Source organism: Eschrichtius robustus, chromosome 2, assembly GCF_028021215.1.
Source record: "Eschrichtius robustus isolate mEscRob2 chromosome 2, mEscRob2.pri, whole genome shotgun sequence".
Taxonomy (NCBI): domain Eukaryota; kingdom Metazoa; phylum Chordata; class Mammalia; order Artiodactyla; family Eschrichtiidae; genus Eschrichtius; species Eschrichtius robustus.
In genome coordinates this window covers 454,228-472,763 of record NC_090825.1, presented here as the reverse complement: position 1 = coordinate 472,763, position 18,536 = coordinate 454,228, and the positions used below count along the sequence as shown (strand labels likewise).

Genomic DNA, 18,536 nt, shown 5'->3' with positions numbered 1-18,536 from the left:
AGACGACGGGAGGACCCAGAAACAGTTCCAGCTCACAGGCGCCTGAGACACGACGCTAATATACGCCACGTGCACCGGACAGGATCCGGGACCCGAACACGCATCCACGCATCCCCATGCACACATACATGTGTGGATCCGTGTGTAGGGACACACGCGTGCGGTCTCAGGCCACGGAGCAAATGTGGCTGGTGCCTCGATGCCACGGCCTGCTCTGCAGTGGCCACGGGGCACTGGGCAGCCACCACCACGCCCCACCAAAGTCCCCATGGGCTCACCTGCACGAGCCTCAGGCAGGGGCTAGGTTCGCTCACGCTGGGAGGCTTCTGACGCCTTTTCCATGTTCGTGCAAACAACACTCTCATTTAACTTATTTAATTTCCCTTGTCTTTCATTTTTTAAACTGTAACAGTAGCCACTGTCATAACCTGGGCCCATGTATGTATCCAGAAGAAACTGTGTGTGAGCGAGAGTGTATACTCACAGACCAGGAACCTAAACCACAGATGTTCTACAAATGTCAACTTCCCTTTATAGGGAAGATTCTTTCCTAAGACATCTTGGAGAGCTACGCGCACACACACGATGAAGAAAAGAGGAGAGAAGACGGCGAGGCTGGGCTCACCTGGACGTGGGGCCAAGTGCCGCGGGGGGAGCTCGCCGCAGCGCTGGTCCAGCGTCCTCGGCCCCGCACGGCCCCCGCTGGAGCCGCTCCTCCGCGTCTCAGGGCCCTTCCTCAGGGCGTCCCCGCACTGGTGCCGTGCTGACTCAGGACTCGACAGGGGCCGCGACTCTGCTGCATTAAAAAACATTTTAAAAGCTTTGTTGCAGGCTTCCAACAGTGTACCATATCTGTCAAGTATACTCCTTCCGTGGGGTAAACGGGAAAAGAAGGCTGAGCGGGTAACACAGCACCAGCCCACCCTGGTGGGAACCTGCAGTGGTCACCACCCGCAGCGCCCCAGGGGAGGGTGACCCAGCCCCACTCCGGAGAAACTGTTCGGCCGAGGAATCAAGGCAGACACGACGGTCAACAGAACCCAGAGACTCCAGCCCACTGAATTAACAAGGGCGCCAAGGTTATAAAATGAAGAAAAAGACAGTCTTTTCAACAAATGGCACTGGCACAACTGGACATACGTGGGGGGACAGGCGGGCAACTTGACCATCTCATACCACACCCAGCAGTTCACTCAAAAGAGCGGCTCTCAGACCTAAGCACTGACCCCCAGCACATGGACCGGTCCGTGGGAGAAACCCTCCACCAGCAGGGGCAGCACACCGAAAAGCACGACCATGAAGGAAAACATGATGAACTGGATTTCACTGAAATAACACTGCTCTTGGAAGCACTGTTTAGAAAACAAAAGGCAAGCCACAGCAGGGGCAGAAACTTGCAGTACGTATATCTGAGAAAGGGCTTGTGTTCAAACACCATGAAGAAGTCTTATGCTTCAACACCAAGAAAAGAAAAGGAGAGGGGAACAGACAGGAACAGAAATGCCACAGAAGAAGATGTGAGCGCATGAAGAGGCTGTCGTTGACTTGTTTTCAGGAAACACTAATTAAAACCATCAAGAGATACCACCACACACCCAGGACGGGAGCCAGCGTTAGAGAGACTGACAGTCCCAGGAGCTGGCAGGGATGCCAAGGCAGAGGTGGTCCTGCAGCAGGGAAGCCCCAGCCCGCTGCATCTTCATGGAAAGCCCTCAGGAACCCACAACTCAGAAGCAGCAGCAATGGAGCTGAAGCTCACACACAAGTCCTGGCGGAAGAGCCCCAGCAAAGGGCGTGAAGTTCACGTGCACGTCCTCATCAAGGCTCACGTCCTGACCAACGTGCAGCTGGAGCCGGGAGTCCCCTCGTGGCCGGCAGGGACTCACTCCCTCCAGCACAGGACGTTTCCTCCTTGTCTGCTTAGACATCTCACTTCTTCTCTATCCCTGTAACTGATCTGAGGAGGAACCTGATATAAACAGCCCTGCAACATGACTACATCCACCTCAAATACACTGACTTCTCCTTTTGTAATTCCATGATCCAAATTACTGACATTTACAAGTGCACAAGACTCCATGAAGATTCTACATTTAAAGGTAAGCTCTCTAAAAAAGGCCGCCGTGGACTCTGAAGCCAGCAGGCATCAACCTCCCAGAAAGGCTGCAGGCGCTGGCCCTCTCCGTGTAGCAGCAGCCTACCTTGGGAGCTCTGGAAGCTGGCCTCTTGCTCCTGCTGGCTGGAACTCATGCTCCCAGGAGGGTTGCTCAAGTCCCACTCACACTCGGCAATGAGGTTCAGGACCGCCTCATCATCCGCGTCCATGACCAAGCCCTTCTTGGCCGAGGGGTCAGTGCACTTGGCTCTGGAGTGATGCGGTCTGCAAAGAAAAGCAAACCCAGTGCTGGCACTGCAGCCCACAGAGCACTCCAGCCCATACAGACCCAGGGAGGGAGGCGCCTACACCACGAGCACGGCCACAAGGTCTCCGAGGAGGAGGAGCTGGTGTCTCTACCACAGTGAAGTTGGAGCGGACTCGGCCAGGACAACTGGTCACCACGCCAGGATTCATTCAAGGACAGAAGTCCCAAGAAGCTCCCCTGTGCTAGGATCTCCTAGCACATCCACAGTGCCATACGTGTGATCAAGAAAGCTCGAGGAGGACCTCCCTGGGGATCAGTGGCGAAGACTCCATGCTCCCAATGCAGGGGGTGAGGGTTCGATCCCTGGTCAGGGAACTAGATTCCCCCATGCCACATAGCGTGGCCAAAAAACAGAAAACAAACAAACAAAAAAGTAAGTTCAAGGATGTGGTGTTCCGAATTTCTATTTTCACATTAAGTGAAAATATTTCCCTACCAACTGAGATGTGAGGTTTTAGAATAGGACGTCCCTCCATACAGAGGTAAACACTCACAGGGAACCTCATTTCCAACAAAGGCAGCTTAAGAAATCACTCTTCAAGATAGAACTCAATCACATACTATGAATATTGATTTTATGACACCTTATCGTACTTTGAGAGATCAAGGAATGATATTCCTTATTTTCTCATACTGAAAGTGTTCCAGATCCCTGTAGAAAGAAGGGGACTTGGTTCTCCTTCGGGGTCTGACCACAGAAACCTGACAGTGGACACATGCAGCCTCTCTGGGTATCCACTGTCACCTCTGGATAATAGGACACTGCACCAGATCACCTAAACTCTGTGGTAACTTAGTCTTCAGATAATCAAGCACAGGTAAACTGCAAAACACTGCTGAAAGAAATTAAAGATGATATAAATAAATGGAAACACACCCCACGTTCACTGACTGGAAGACTTAACACTGTTAAAATGTCAATACTACCCAAAGCAATCTACGGAATCAGTGCAATCCTATCAAAATCCCAAAGACGTTTTTTGCAGAAACAGAAAAACTCATCCTAAAATGCGTCTGGAATCTCAAGGGACTCCAAATAGCCAAAACAACATTGAAAAAGAGCAAGCATTAGAACTAGACTCAGATACGGCAAACATGCTGGATGAAATCAGACTCCGATTTAAAACAACTATGAGTAATAATGCTAAAAGATCTAATGGAAAAAAGAGACAACATGAAAGAACGGATGGGAATGTAAACAGAGAGATGGAAATTCTAAGAAAGAAGCAAACAGACGCGTTAAGAGTCAAAAACACTGTAACAGAAAAGAACACCTCTGATGAGCTCTAGACTGGGCATGGCTGAGGAAGGGATCTCGGAACTCGAGAATATATCAACAGAAACCTCCAGAACTGAAAAGCGAAGATTAAAGAAGACTGAAAAAAACCAGAATAGAATACCCAAGAATCGTGGGACAACTACAAAAGGTGTAACATACACATTTGAGAATACCAGAAGGAGAAGAGAGAGGGGAACCAAAAAAATATTTGAAGACGACTTAAAATTTCCTTAAATTAATGTCAGACACCAAATCACAGAACCAGGAAGCTCAGAAAACAGTGGCAGAGTAAATGCCCAAAAAATTACAGCAAGGAATATATTCTACTGGAGAAAACCTAAGACAAAGAAAAACATCTTGAAATAGGCCAGAGGGGAAAACCATGCAAGCAAAAATAAGAGTAGAGTGAAATACTCAGTATGGAGACAAAAAAACTACCAACCTAGAATTCTGTACCCTGCAAAATTATCCTTCAAAAGTGAAGGAGAAATAAAGACTTTCTCAGATAAACAAAAACTGAGGGAATTTGTTGCCAGTAGACCTGCCTGGTAAGAAACATTAAAAGAAGTTCTTTAGAGAGAAAGAGAATGACACAGGTCAGAAACTCAAATCAGAGATGGAATAAGTGAAGGCAGAATAAAAACTTCTATTTTTCTTACAATCTAACAGGCAACAGTTTGTTTGAAATAATAGCAACAATGTACTCAATACATTATGTTCATGTATTACATGCAGGGCTATAGTTTGGGTATAAATGAAATGAATGACAGCAATGATACAAGGGACAGGAGGGAGGAATTAGGAATATTTTGTTATTATAAGGTACTTGCACGATCTGTGAAGTGGTATAGTGTCTGAAAGTGGTCTTGGATTACTTGTAAATGTATATAGGCAGACCTTGAAGATACTGAGGGTTCAGCTCTAGACCACCACAATAAAGCAAATATTGCAATACAGCAAGTCACACCATTTTCTTGGTTTCCCAGTGTATCTAAAAGTTATGTTTACACTGTACTGTAGTCTATTAAGCGAGCAATAGCATTATGTTAAAAACAATGTACTTACCTCAATTTAAAAATGCTTTATTGCTAAAAAATGCTAACCATCATCTGAGCCTTCAGCAAGTCATACGAGCAACATCAGAGATCACTGATCACAGATCACCACAATATAAAAAGATAAAAAAGTGCGAAATAGTGCAAGAATTACCATGTGACACAGAGACATGAAGTGAGCAAATACCATTGGAAGAACAGCACCAACAGATTTGCTTGACGTAGGGTTGCCACAAACCTGCAACCTGTAAAAACACAATATCCGCAAATCACAATAAAGCAAAGCACAAAAAACGAGGTCTGCCTGTCCTGTGTACTCCAGAGCAACCACTAAAAGTGAAAATATAAGTATAACTGATATGCTAAGGAAAGAAAATGGAATCATAAAATGATCATTTAAAATCACAAAAGGAAGGAAAAGATCAGAAGACAAAAATAGGAACAAAGAACAAGGGCAACAAGTAGAAACAGCGAACATGGCAGCTATTAATCCAACTGTATCAATAACCACTTTAAACATCAATGGTCTAAATGTACCAAGTGAAAGGCAGAGATTGTCAGCGTGGATCAAAATAAAAGGCCCAACTACACGTTACCTAAAGAAACCCACTTTAAATATAAAGACACATAGATTAAAAGTAAATGGATAGAGAAAAACAGACCATGCTGACACCAATCAAAAGAAAGCAGAAGTAGCTACATTACTTTCAGACAGAGCTGACTTCAGAGCAGGGAGAGTGATCTGGGATAAAGAGGGCCATGACGTGAGGACAAGTGGCCAGTTCTCCAAGAAGACATAACACCCCCTGACGTGTCTGCGCCTAATAAGACAGCATCAGACTACATGGTGCAAAAACTGATAGAACTCAAGGAGAAGTGGATGGATCCACTTCAACACCTCTCCTTCAGAAAGGGGTAGATCCAGCAGTCAGAAAGTCACTAAGGACATAGCTGAACTCAGCACCACCCATCATCTGGATGTAGTGACATCTACCTCATCCAAACAACAGGATACACATTCCTCCCAAGCTCACATGGAACATTCACCAAGATAGAGTCATTCTGGGCCATAAAACACACTTTTACACATTTAAAAGAAAACAAATCATGTGATATTTGTTCTCAGGACACAGTGGAATTAAACTAGTAATAAAATAAATAACAGAAAGATAACTGGGAAATCTCAAAAAACTTGGCGATTAAACAACGTATTTCCAAATAACACGAGTCAAAGAAATCTCAGAAGAAGTGTTTTGAACTAAAATATTTCAAAATAAAAATATTTTGAACTAAATTAAAAAGAAAATACATCTTATCAAAATTTGTGGGATGCAGTGAAAGCAATGCGTAGAAGGAAATTTGTAACACTGAATGTATATATTAGAACGCAGTAAGCTCCGAAATCAATAATCTAAGCTTCTAGCTTAGGACACTAAGAAAATAACAAATTAAATCCAAAGCAGGAGGAAGAAAAGAAATAATAAAAATTAGAGCAAAAATCAATGAAACTGAAAACGGGGAAAAAAAAAAAAAATCAACAAATCCAAAAGCTAGTTCTTTAAAAAGATCAACAAAATGGAAAAACCTCTATGCCACCAGGTTACCTAAGAAAAAAAAGCCACAAATTACTAATATCAGAATTAAAAGAAGGAACACAGCAGGAACTGTTCCGTGGACATCAAGAAGATAACAGAGGAACACTATGACACTCTATGCCCACAAATGTGATAACCTAGATGAAATGGAATGGTTCCTGGAAAGACACAATCTACCAAAACCGACACCAGGAAAAATGGATAATCTGAACAGACGGGTATTTATTACAGACCTTGAATCAATAGTTGATAGCCTCCTAAAACACCAGGTCCAGATGGATTCATTGGTGAATTCTACTGAACATTTAAGGAAGAAATTATACCAATTCTCTACAATCTTTTCCATAAGACAGAAGCAGAAACAGAGGGGATACACCCTAACTCATTCTATGAGGGCAGCATTATCTTAATACCAGAACCAGCAAAGACAATACAAGGAAACTATAGACCAGTTATCTCCCATGAACACGGATGCAAAAATCCCCAACAAAGTATCAGCAAATTGAGTCCAACAATGTATAAAAAGAAGTCTACACCACAGCCAAGTGGGATTTATTCCAGGTTTGCATAGCTGGCTCAATATTTGAAAAAAAATCAATGTAATCCATCACATCAACAGGCTCAAGAAGAAAAGTCATATGACCATATCAATAGACGCAGAAAAAGCATTTGACAAAATCCAATACCCATTCATGATAAAAGTGGTCAGTAAACTAGGAATCAAAGGGAACCTCCTCGACTTGATAAAGAACACCTATGAAAGCCCACAGCTAACATCACACCTGGTGGTGAGAAACCAGCTGCTATCCTGCTGAGATCAGGAACAAGGCAAGGATGTCCCCTCTACCCACTGCTTTTTAACATTGTACCGGAAGTCCAAGCTTACACAATAAGACAAGAAAAGGAAATAAAAGGTATACAGATTGGGAAGGAAGATATAAAACTATCTTTGTTCACAGATGACATACCAACCATCTATGTAGAAAATCTCAAAGAATCGACCAAAAAACAAACAAAAACTCCAGGAACTAATAAGTGACTATAGCAAGATTGTAAAATTCAAGATGTATGGGTCACATTGTGTCCCCTAAAAAAGAGATGCCAAAGTCCCAACACCCCATACTTAAGAACAAGACCTTATTTGGATATAGGGTCTTCACAGAGGTAATCGAGTTAAAAGGAGGAAATTATGGGGAGCCCTAACCAATACGACTGGTGTCCTTATAAAAAGGGGAAATGTGGACACCGGACAGGCACGCACAATGCGGAGTTCTGTGAAAAGACACAGAGAGAAGACAGCCATATGAAGAAAAGGATTGGAGGGAGGCATCTACAAGCCAAGGAACACCGAAGATTGCCAGCAAAGTACCAGGAGCTGGAGTCATAGAATGGATTCTCTCCCAGAGCCTCCAGAAGGAAGCAACCCTGCCAACACCTTGCTTTCAGACTTGTAGCCTAAGAACTGTAAGACAGTAAGTTTCTGTTATTTTAAGCCACCCTGTTTGTGGTACTTTGTCACCATCAGCTGTACACAAGTCAAATACCAGCAATGAACAACTGGAATTTGAAATTAAAAAACCTAAATTAGCCTCAAAAGAACATACTAAGGTATAAATCTAACAAAATATGTACAACATCTATATCAGGAAAATCACCAACCTCTGATAAGTGAAATCAAAGAAGAACTGAATAAATGGAGAGATATTCCATGTTCGTGGATATGAAGACTCAATAGTGTCAAGATGTCAGTTTCTTCCCAACTCAATCTGTAATTCAATGCAATCCCAATCAAAATCCCAGCAAGGTAGTTTGTGGATATTGACAAACTAATTCTAAAATTTATACGGAAAGGAAAAAGACCCAGAATTGGCAACTCAGTATTAAAGGAGGACAAAGTCAGAAGACTGACACCACGTGACTCACAAAACTCACGCAAATGCGGAAGGGGCTAGAAAGCTCTGTGGGGTCTCTTTCATAAGAGAACACCAATTCCATTCATGAGAACTCCACCTTCAGGACCTAATCACCTCTCATGGGCCCTATCTCCTAAACCCATCATGCCGGGGGTTAGGATTTCAGCATATGAATCTGGGGTACACAATACACAGACCATTCCGCAGGGTACCACGTGCAGCTGTCTACCCAGAAATTAGTCTGGTTTGAAATAGGGAAGTGAGGGGAGGGGAGCTCCAAGGGAGGCATCTGAGGGAAGAGGAGATTCTAGAGATTTGAAACTGATCTTAGAACAGAAGTTGGCAAAGTATGGCCCACAGGTCAAATCTGAGCCACTGCCTGTGTTTGTAAGTAAAGTTTTATTGGAACACAATCATTAGTTTATGTATCGCCTATAGCTGCTTTCATACTACAAAGGCAGGGTTTAGAAATTGAAGCACAGATCATATGGTCCACAGAGCTGAAAATATTCTCTCCAGCCCTTTACAAAAAAAAGTCGGTCGACGTCTACATTAGAGAAATTTACAGATGAGCTAAGGTATACAATGCAAGAGAAAGAAAACTATTAAAAGCCTCAAACAAATCAAAATGGTGTACAAGAAGGAGTATATACTCCTCGTACATCACAAGCAAGGTAAACACCATTGACTGACTTCTACCGTTTAGAATCAACCACACACATGAAGACTATATGCTTTCAGAACACATTTAAACACTACCCACCCCGACAATCTAAAGTTAGACATAAAGATGCAGACGGCAGGAGCTGGGAGGTGGTGAGAAGCCGGGCACTGGCTCCCACAGCCCAGCCAAAGCAGAGCGGGAGCCCTGGTCACAGAGCACTGAAAGAGAAGAGGGGAAGGAGCAGAGCCCAAGCACTAACACCACCAGGGTGGGGAAGAGGCGGCTCCGGCAGCTGTCAGATCTGCTCGAAGTGCTCACATCCAGAAACAGCAAAGGGTCTGCACTGTTTAGAGATCAGAAAGTAACTGAAACAGAACCTGGAAGCAGAAACAATTACAGAAGGGAAAGAGGCTGCCTCTGGGAGTGGACCAGGAGTAGAGAGAAAGGACTGTTGCTTCTCACCACAGGCCTTTCGTGCCACATATTTTACATCCATTACTTTAATAAACATTTTAAATATTTTTAAAAATACCATATAGAAAATGTGGACGACAGGAAGAGAGGCTGTCCCACAGTCTCCTTGATCGCCAGCTGGTATCCAGCGCTTCTCCCCACGCTCCCCTGGATGTCTGTCCTCTAAGTGGCAATCAGCACTTTAGTTAATACCACTCCTGTTCATACCTTTCGACTCTGAAAACAGCTGCGAAGCTCTGCGTTGAGTCCAGCAATTCCTCCGAAGCAAAATGCAGCCGGGATGCTTTCCGCTCACTCTCCCTCACAGGGCGGTCATCTAGGGAGAAGATGCCGCAGAGTATCTAGCAGAGCACGAGGCAGGTGGCAGGGCCCCAAACCAAACCCCGCGGTGTGCCCGCCGGCCTCCCCTCAGGACTAAAGGTGCCCCCTCGCCCAGCCAGCCACACATGGCGTGTGACCAGGACTGCCACACCTTGCTCTGGGGACCTTCCCTCCCCTCAGGGCTGACCCCGCCACAGCATCCCCCAGATCACTGGGCAGACCCAGTAAAGCAAGGCTGGGCTCTGGGGGCTACATCTGGCTTCCCAGAAATGCTGAGCACTGATTCCCAGAGGGCCGGCAGCTCGCACCAGGCTTGCACCTCAGACGCCCCGGAGGCAGGAAAGGAAACACACACGCAAGTTCTCACGCGGGCACGTCCTTCTCATCTCCTCTTAACGCACATCCTGGGTGCTGGGCGAGGTTCCCAAACCACACTGAGCACCCCTAGCAAGTGTCTGTGGGTGAGGAGCCTGAACACACTGGAGAGAAGACGCCCCGGCCGTGTGTTGGCGCCCAGGGTTTACATCCTCAGATCCTCAGGACCAGAACAGGAGACAGAGCCAAGTTTAAACTGTCCCCATGTGTGCCCTGGGCCCAAGAAGACCCCACTCATCCACAACTGCACCTCCTCAGAAGCACCTGAGGGGGGCTCCCCTCCCAAACGCCGGAGCTCGGCCCTCGGGAACTTGCCATGGCTGCCACAGAGCTCCTAGGAAGCACTTAGCCCACGGCACCCCGGGAGATGCACCAGCTCAGTGAGAAACGAGGGAACGAGGAGGTGCCCAGTACCCACTTCCACAGGTGTGGCCAGCACACAGCAGCCCCGCCCCGCACGTGGGACACCCCCAGCAGCCCCTCTGTCCTCTCAGGGACGCCATCCACCACACACCAGCCTGGGGCCTCCCGTCTCATGGCCTGGACGCTGCCTTCGTGCCGACAACACGTGACTCTACTTGCCCAGCCTGAACTTTGCTTCTGCAGTTCCACGTCCCTTACTCTGAGCATCCTTCTCTGGACGGTTCCACTCTAAATTCAAACTCAGTATGACTAAAATCAGATGCAAGCCCACCTTCTCCGCCAGACCACATGCTCTCCTTGCTGCGGCACTCTCCCAGACCCCCGGCCCAGGGCGCACCCAGATTGCTCTCGCGGCACCCTGCTGGGAGGGAGGGCCTTCCGAGAGCTCCGCACTCCCGCACTGACTGACTCCAATTCTGCTCCTTCCTCACGTCTGAAAGCACCTTTCACGTGTGGGAAGGCTCTCACAACCCCTTCTCTACACGAGCAGTCTAAGGCTGAATTGAAAACTTTCATCACAAACGGAAACAAATGATTTAGGGCTGAAGACTGCAAAACTTTCCATAAGGATTGTCATGCTTCTGAAAAAGAGTCAAATTCAATTGTTTATAGGATACTTAACAGTCAAATAAAAGTTAGAACACAAGCACTTAATCCTCCCAAATATCTAAAAATCAACATTAAATGTTGAAATTCTAAGTAGGTTTGAAACGAAACAGCGTGCCCCTGGGGGTCGGTGCCCCTAGGCCCAGGCAGGCACAGCCGAACGGTGCGGCCAGGCTCCCCAGAGCTCACGGCCCGCCAGGACCGGGGTCCAGGAGATAAGCCAACGCACACGCGCAGCTGGGGTGTTCATGAGAGAAGCTGTGTGCGGCTGAGAGGTGCCGCCAGTGGGGTGTCTACAGGCCCTGGTAGACCCTGAAAGGACAAGAGCCATGGTCTGCCCACCACGGAGCCCAGCATTTACCTGACAGGTGCTGCCATGATGTGGGTCTCATTTTGGTTTGGTAGCTCAGTGCCTGAGAGGTGGAGACGCCCCGAAAGCCCCCCAGCCTCCCCAGGCAGTCAAGGGCCCTCAGGATGGAGAACGCGCCATGATCACTGGGGGCACAGAAGGACCACCCTCCTCCAATCAGACACCGCTGCACCACTAATCAGCACTTCACACTCCGAGACTCTGAGCCCCTCCTTCCCCAGGGTTTCCAAGGCCAGCATGCCCTCGGGCTCACGCTCCAGCTCTCTCCCCGGGAAGTGCAACATGGGGGCGGGGCGGGGGGGGGCATTAGCAGTGCCCTGGCCACACTGCTCACAGCAATGTGCCTCCTGAGAGCCGGGACAGTGGGTGGGAAGACACTGTGGTTTCCCCAGCACAACCCTCCTGACTGGGCACGGCTGGTGGGCACCCTGGCCGCTCGGCCTGCGAGCCTGACCGATCCGCTTCTTTTACGGCTACGGGCCACTGAGCCAAGGTGGTGGCTGCGCCTGCCGACAGGACCTCGCACCCTCGTGCCTGTCACCTGGGGAGGGCGTGGCACAGCGAACTTCTCGCCCGTGTCCTCCCAGGTGGACGTAAGACCAGGCTGAACCCAGCTGTCCAGCTGAGCCTGAGACGACGCCCAGCAGCCCATGCCAGGAAACAGGGCACCAGCTGGAAAGCAGAGCCGGCCCATGCCTGCGCCCCTGGCCCAGCAGCCATCTGTGGCCGCAAGGAAGGGGCTCCCTGCCACCTTCCAGGCAGCTCTCCTGTGAGAGGAGGCAATGAGCCTCCCTTTCCAGAAGGGTCAACAGCGCCATCACCCCAAGAACACGAGACACCCATCGGGCAGCACCAAGCGAGGCCAGGGGCGCGGCTGGCCTACCCAGCTGCCGGAGGCGCGGGAGCGTGTGCACCACGGAGAGGCGGTAGTCGGGCTTGCTCTCCACCACAGGGTTCAGCCGGAAGTCCACCTCCGCGAGCTCCGTTAAGGAGCGGAGCCGGAAGACTTCCGCCAGCGAGGAGATGCGGTTGCGGTAGACGTTGAGGCGCTCCAGCGCCGCCAGGTACTCGATGCCCTGCCAGGACAAACGCGCCAAGACAGCCATTAACAGGAACCAGCCCCCAACCTAACAAGCGCGCACACGCGCCGTCCCCAGGAGAGCGAGGGGGAAAGGTCCGCTCAGCCACGGGGCGACGGCCGCGCGCCGACCGCGGGGAGAGGACGGCCGAGGCCTGCGAGGCCGCAGCCCGCGCCGAGCTGAGCGACCCGCACTAACCTCGCCCCCTCCGCACGCAGCCCTGGCAGCGCAAGTGCCGCTGCGCCCGTCTCACAGATGAGAGGACGGGGCTGAGCCATGAGCCAGCACCCGGGCAGCCTGGACCGGCCGGAACTCGCACGGGCTCTGAGCGGGCTCCCAAGCCCCGGGTCGGGGGCACTGAGAGGTCCTGCTCCAGGGCAGTGACGGCCCGCCTTCCTTCTCCCCACCCGAAGCCCTGGCAGTGTCGCAGGGCGGTCCCACTCGCCATCGCCTGGGTGACTTCCTACTCCCTCACGGGGACCAGCGCCTGCCGCGTCAGGCACGCAAGCCATTCGAGGGCCCGAGGCCGCCAAGAGTCAGATGTAAACAGATGTGAAGCTCAGTGTGGATGAAGAAAACGACAGCCGATACAGGATGAAGGGTGACTGGCACGCACACATTCGTCTTTCGGGCCTTATCTTATTTCCTTTACAGATACAACCGTCTTCATCAGAGAGCTGTGACTTCTTGTTAAAGTAGTTCGAAGACATAATGTGATGCGTAAGAAATCCAGCTCACAGCAAACACAAGAAAATCAGCACAAAACTTACAATCACTGTTAAGCGTATGGCTTACAAGTATTATAAGCATAGTCATAAAACAGACTGCCTTTTTTACCATAAATGTACTACCCACTGCTATTGAAAGCAATAAATTTTCTTTCAAGAAACAAACCTAAAACTTACCTCTAGACTAACCAAGGAGTTTCGTGAGAGATCTAGAGATTTTAGACCTGTTAAATTCATCAAAGAATTTCCTAGGTGAGTAATCTTTTCTTGGTAAGTTCCAGGAATAGATAATGACCAAAGTTCAGCTAAGAATAGAAAATTAAGAGATTTTAGCTTTATTATTTTATTGAAAATAAATTATTGCAATAATTTATTCTCCCTCCAAAACCCTCTCACCAGGAAACCCTCCTAAGGGGGTTCCCACTTCCACACCTGACTGCTCAGCCCCATTACCTGTGGGCCTCTGTGCAGGGATCGCAATCTGAAACCCATTCGGTAGCTGACCTGACCACCCGTGCTGTTACAGCTGAGGGCCAGCTGCACACGAGGTGCACTGAACACCTCTACGTGGCACACCCAGTAAGCAGCCGTTAGACAAACATCACTACAAAAGTAAGCTTCTGTAATGAAAAAGACACTGTGTCTGGATACACCAGTATCTTCCCAGGAACTTTTGTTTTAAAACACATCTTGATTACATATGAAACTGGTTTTTGGGCTTCTAGTTCCAGACAAGACAGAGGAGACACATTTCACCCTATTCCTCCCCATTTATTAGACCTAAAAACCCTGGACAAGAACACGGGAAGCAACTCTGAAGCGTGGCGACTCTGAAGCATGGGGACTGTCTAGGGACCTGAAGAAAATGGTCAAGCACTGAGGGTTGGTTTTGTTCTGTCTCCTATACATCCCAATCTGAGTGCAAGAGAAGCTGGCCACCCAGAAACACCCATGGACACCTACCAAAAGATACGGGTAAGCCTGCTGTCCGTGGTCAAAGTACCAGGAGGGATGGCCTTGCAGGACAGACTCCTGACAACCTCAGCCCCACTCCAGCCCAACGCCAAGGAAAAAAAAAAAAAAAACGTACCTCATACACCTGGCCTCGCACAGTGGCCAGCACCAGGACAGTGTGAGCGGACATGACTACTGCCCTGGACTGGCTGTAACGAGGCATCTGCAGATGCTATGTGTGTGACAGGGGCCTGGCCACCACCTCAGCAACAAGGCAGCACCCAGGCAGTGCCCGTACTGAGTATCAAGATTTAAATAGGAAGCAGAGTCCCAATCAAAATGGCCAATCAAAAATGATCAAGAACTAGGAAAATCTCAATCGGAATGAGAGAAAACAATCAATAGATACCAATAATGAGATGACAGAAATTAGAATTATCTAACAAGGATTTTAAAGCAACTGATATACAAATACTTCAATGAGCAATTATGAACATGATCGAAACAAATAAGAAAATAGGGATTCTTGACAAAGAAACAGACGATGTAAAGAAGAAACAAATAGAAATTTCAGAAATGAAAAATACAATAACTGAAAGAAACAAACAAAAAACCATGGGAGCAGCTCAGTAACAGAATGGAGATGACAGAGGAAAAAATTCAAAGAGAGAAAATGCAAAGATAAACTGAACAAAATTGTCCTATCTGACCACCAGAGAGAAAACAGACTTTAAAAGAATGAACAGAGCCTCAGGGGCCTGTGGAAGAAGAAAAAGCAATCTAACGTTCATGTCATTGGGGTCCCAGTGGAGATCCAATCAGAGTTTCAAGAAGAAGAGAAAAACAGTATGGCTAAAAATTAAAAATTTTAAGTTAAAGAAATAATGGCTGAAAACTTCCCAAATTTGGCAAAACACATAAACCTGCACGTTCAAGAAGTTGAGAAAACCCCAAACAGAATAAAGGCAAAAACTGACACATCACAATCAAACTTCTGAACACTAAAGACAATGAAAGAATCTTGAGAGCAACCAGAGAGAGAGGCATTACCCAGAAGGAGAAACAACTCCCATGGCAGGGAGTTACTCCTCAGAAACCATGGTGCTGAAACAAAAGAAGTGCTCTCACATTTTTCCATGGCTGAAAGAAAAGAACTTTAAACTCAGAAATCTATATCCACCAAAAACAGCCTTCAGGACTAAAGGTGAAATACAGATATTCTCAAATGAAGAAACACTAAGAGAATCTGTCACCAGCACACCTCCCTAAGATAAATGCTAAAGAAAGATCTTCAAACATTAAGGAAAGATAAAAGAAGGAAACCTGGGACATCAGGAATGAAGAAAGAATAATGAAACAGGTAAACATGTGGGTCAATGTTTCCTCCTAAGCTATTTAAACTGTTGGATGACTATAAAAAGAAAAGGTCATATCATTACTGTGGCTCTCAGGTATGCAGGGGAAATGTCTAGACAACTAAATTATAAAGTGGGAAGATAATGAAACCTAAATGGTGGTAAAATTTCTATATTCACCTGACGTGGTAAACCGTTCACACAAGTAGACTGTGTTAAATCACATACTATATACTGTAATTTGTAGAGCAACCACTAAAAAAGCTATACAAAGAGATATGTTCAGAAATATAATAGATAAATCAAAATTGAATACAAAAAATACTCAAGTAAACCACAGGAAGGCAGGAAATCGGAAACAAAAGAAGAAAAAACAAAGGGAACAAACAGAAAAAAAAATAAATGGCTCACTTAAGCTCTGCTGTATTAACACATTAAATGTAAATTGTCTAAATACACTATAAAAGATAGAGATTGGCACTGTAGATTAAAAATGATATACAGTATACACTGTCTACAAGAAACTCATTTCAAATATTATGATATAGGTAGGTTTCAAGGTGAAATAGCACATATATGGGTAAAGACATACCCTGCAAACACCAAACCAAAGAAAGCTGGAGTGGCTACACTAATATCAGATAAAGTGGATATCTCACTGTAGAAAATTATCAGGGATAAGGAGGAATAATACTACATATGTTACAAGGGTCACCCCCAACAAGAAGACATAAAAATTCTAAATATGTATGCACCAAATAGCACAGCTTTGGTGCATACATATTTAGGATCTTTAAGTGAAAAGAGAAATAGACACATCCACAATTAGAGTCAGGGGTCTCAATACCCCTCTTCTGATAATTAAGAGAATCACTAGACAGAAAATCAGCAAGGATACAAAAGAATTGAACAACGTCACAAGTCAACAAGATCAAACTGACATTTGAGTAACACTCCAGTCAATGACAGAGTACACATTCTTTCCAAGTGCACTTGGAACATTATAGACCAGATCTTGGGCCATAAAACAAACTTCAAATTTAAAACAATTAAGATCATACAGAGTATGTTTTCTGACCATAATGGAATCACACCAGAATCAATAACAAAAAGAAAAAAAATACCAAACAAACTAGGAAAACCTCCAATCACACAGAAATGAAAAGAACACACTTCTGAACAATCCATAGGTCAAAGAGGAAGTCAAGGGAAATAAACAAACACAGTGAACTAAATGAAAATGAAAATACAACATAACAAAACTTGTGGATTCAGCTAAAGTTGTGCTTAGAGGGAAACTTATAGCACTAAAATGTTTATATTATATTAAAAAAGGTCTCAAATCAGAAATCTAAACTTGCATCTCAAGAATCAAGAAAAAGAAGAGCAAAATAAATGCAAAGCAGCAGAAAGAAGAAAATTATACAGAATACAGAATCAATGAAATTTGAAACCAGAAAACCAATGGAGAAAAAACAAAAATGTTGGCTCATTGAAAAGATTAATGAAATTCACAAACCTCGAGAAAGACCAAGAAAGACAGCGATGACCAATAACATGGACCGGAAGAAGGGTATCACTACAGACCCCAGAGACATTAATAGGCTAATAAGGAAATACCACAGACTCTACACACATAAATCTAACAACTTAGATGAAATGAACCAGTTTCGCAAAACCCCAGACAACTATAACTCACCTAAGATGAAGGTGATGATACAAACAGTTCTATAACGACTAGAGAAACTGAATTTGTAATTTAAAAGCTTCAAATACAGAAATTTCCAGGCCCATAAGGTTTCACTGGAAAACTCCATCAAACAAAGAAGAATCGGCACCAGTTCCACACAAGCTCTTCTGGAAAACAGAAGGGGCAATTTACCAACTATTTCATGAGCTGGGCATTACGTGGATGACAAAACTAGACAAAAACAGGAAAACAGAAAACTAGCGACCCGTATCGCTCAGGACATGGGCCCACAGCTGCTCAGCACAGGAGGAGCAGGGCCCGGGACACCCTGGAGTCCTACAAAAGGAGGGCGCGCTCCTGCTCCAGACACGAAGGCGCTCCAAGCTCTTTCAGGAAATCAGCCTAACGCACCTTTTTATCGGGGAAAGAAAGCCCAAGTGACCTTATCAGTCAAGGCGGAAAGCACTGCCGCAAGGGCTCAGCAAACCCGGCCCGGAAGAGCTCCCCGCGGGCAGTCTGCGAGGGCGAGCTTGGCCCCCACCTCGCCGGGGACTCAGCTCGGAACCCCAGCCTCCCCCACTTCGGGCCCCCCCAGGCCTGCCCCCTCACACCCCACCGCTGCTCCGGGCTCCCCACCCGCTCCCGGCCTGCCTCGCAGCCCACCCCTCACCCTCGGCCCCCCAGGCCTGCGACCGTTCGGGAACCGCGGTCGCGCTTCGGCACCTCTGGCCCGACCGGTCCGCCGACACCTCGGCGTGAAGCTCGCGCCCCCGGCCAGCGCCGCCCGCCCGTCCGCCGCCCGCCGCCCGCCGCCCGCCGCCCGCCGCCCGCCGCCCGCCGCGCACCCAGGCCGCGGTGAGGCGCCAGCCCGGTCTTCCCCCTGATCTTCTCTTCACACAGAACCAGCCGCCCCGCCGGCGCCATTCTTTCAAACGGCGCACACCTGTCCGCGCCTGCGCGCTGTGGCTGCCGACGGCCGAGGCGCGGGGCCAGGATCCAGGGTGGGACGGGGGGGCGGGGGTCAGGGGGCGGGACGAGGCCGAGGGGCGGGGCGGGGCGGGACGAGGCCGAGGGGCGGGGCGGGACGAGGCCGAGGGGCGGGGCGGGGCGGGGCGGGGCGGGGCCAAGGACCTCTGCGGGGTGCGGGGTGTGGGGTGTGAGGACGTGAACGAAGCTGCCAAGCTGCCGGGAGGAAGCGTTAGGGGAAGTCGGTGCCCGCCCCAGGGCTTACC

General features: G+C 47.5%; 1 protein-coding gene across 3 annotated transcripts in view; it reads right to left on the bottom strand.

The window, feature by feature from the left end:
- Positions 1–18,265, bottom strand: part of CEP72 (centrosomal protein 72) — a 32,948-nt gene extending 14,683 nt beyond the window's left edge. Inside the window, exons 1-6 of one of the 3 annotated variants that reach the window (XM_068531736.1) lie at positions 18,150–18,247; positions 13,483–13,529; positions 12,382–12,574; positions 9,611–9,719; positions 2,202–2,380; positions 626–796 (exon numbers count right to left, since the gene is read on the bottom strand). In XM_068531736.1, coding sequence (XP_068387837.1) covers positions 626–796; positions 2,202–2,380; positions 9,611–9,719; positions 12,382–12,574; positions 13,483–13,529; positions 18,150–18,228 — 778 coding nt within the window. In that variant the 5' untranslated portion in view covers positions 18,229–18,247. Of the gene's footprint in view, positions 1–625; positions 797–2,201; positions 2,381–9,610; positions 9,720–12,381; positions 12,575–13,482; positions 13,530–18,149 lie in introns of all 3 variants that reach the window. The other 2 variants (XM_068531747.1, XM_068531741.1) reach the window with 2 other exon arrangements.
- Between the last annotated feature and the right edge of the window lie 271 nt (positions 18,266–18,536).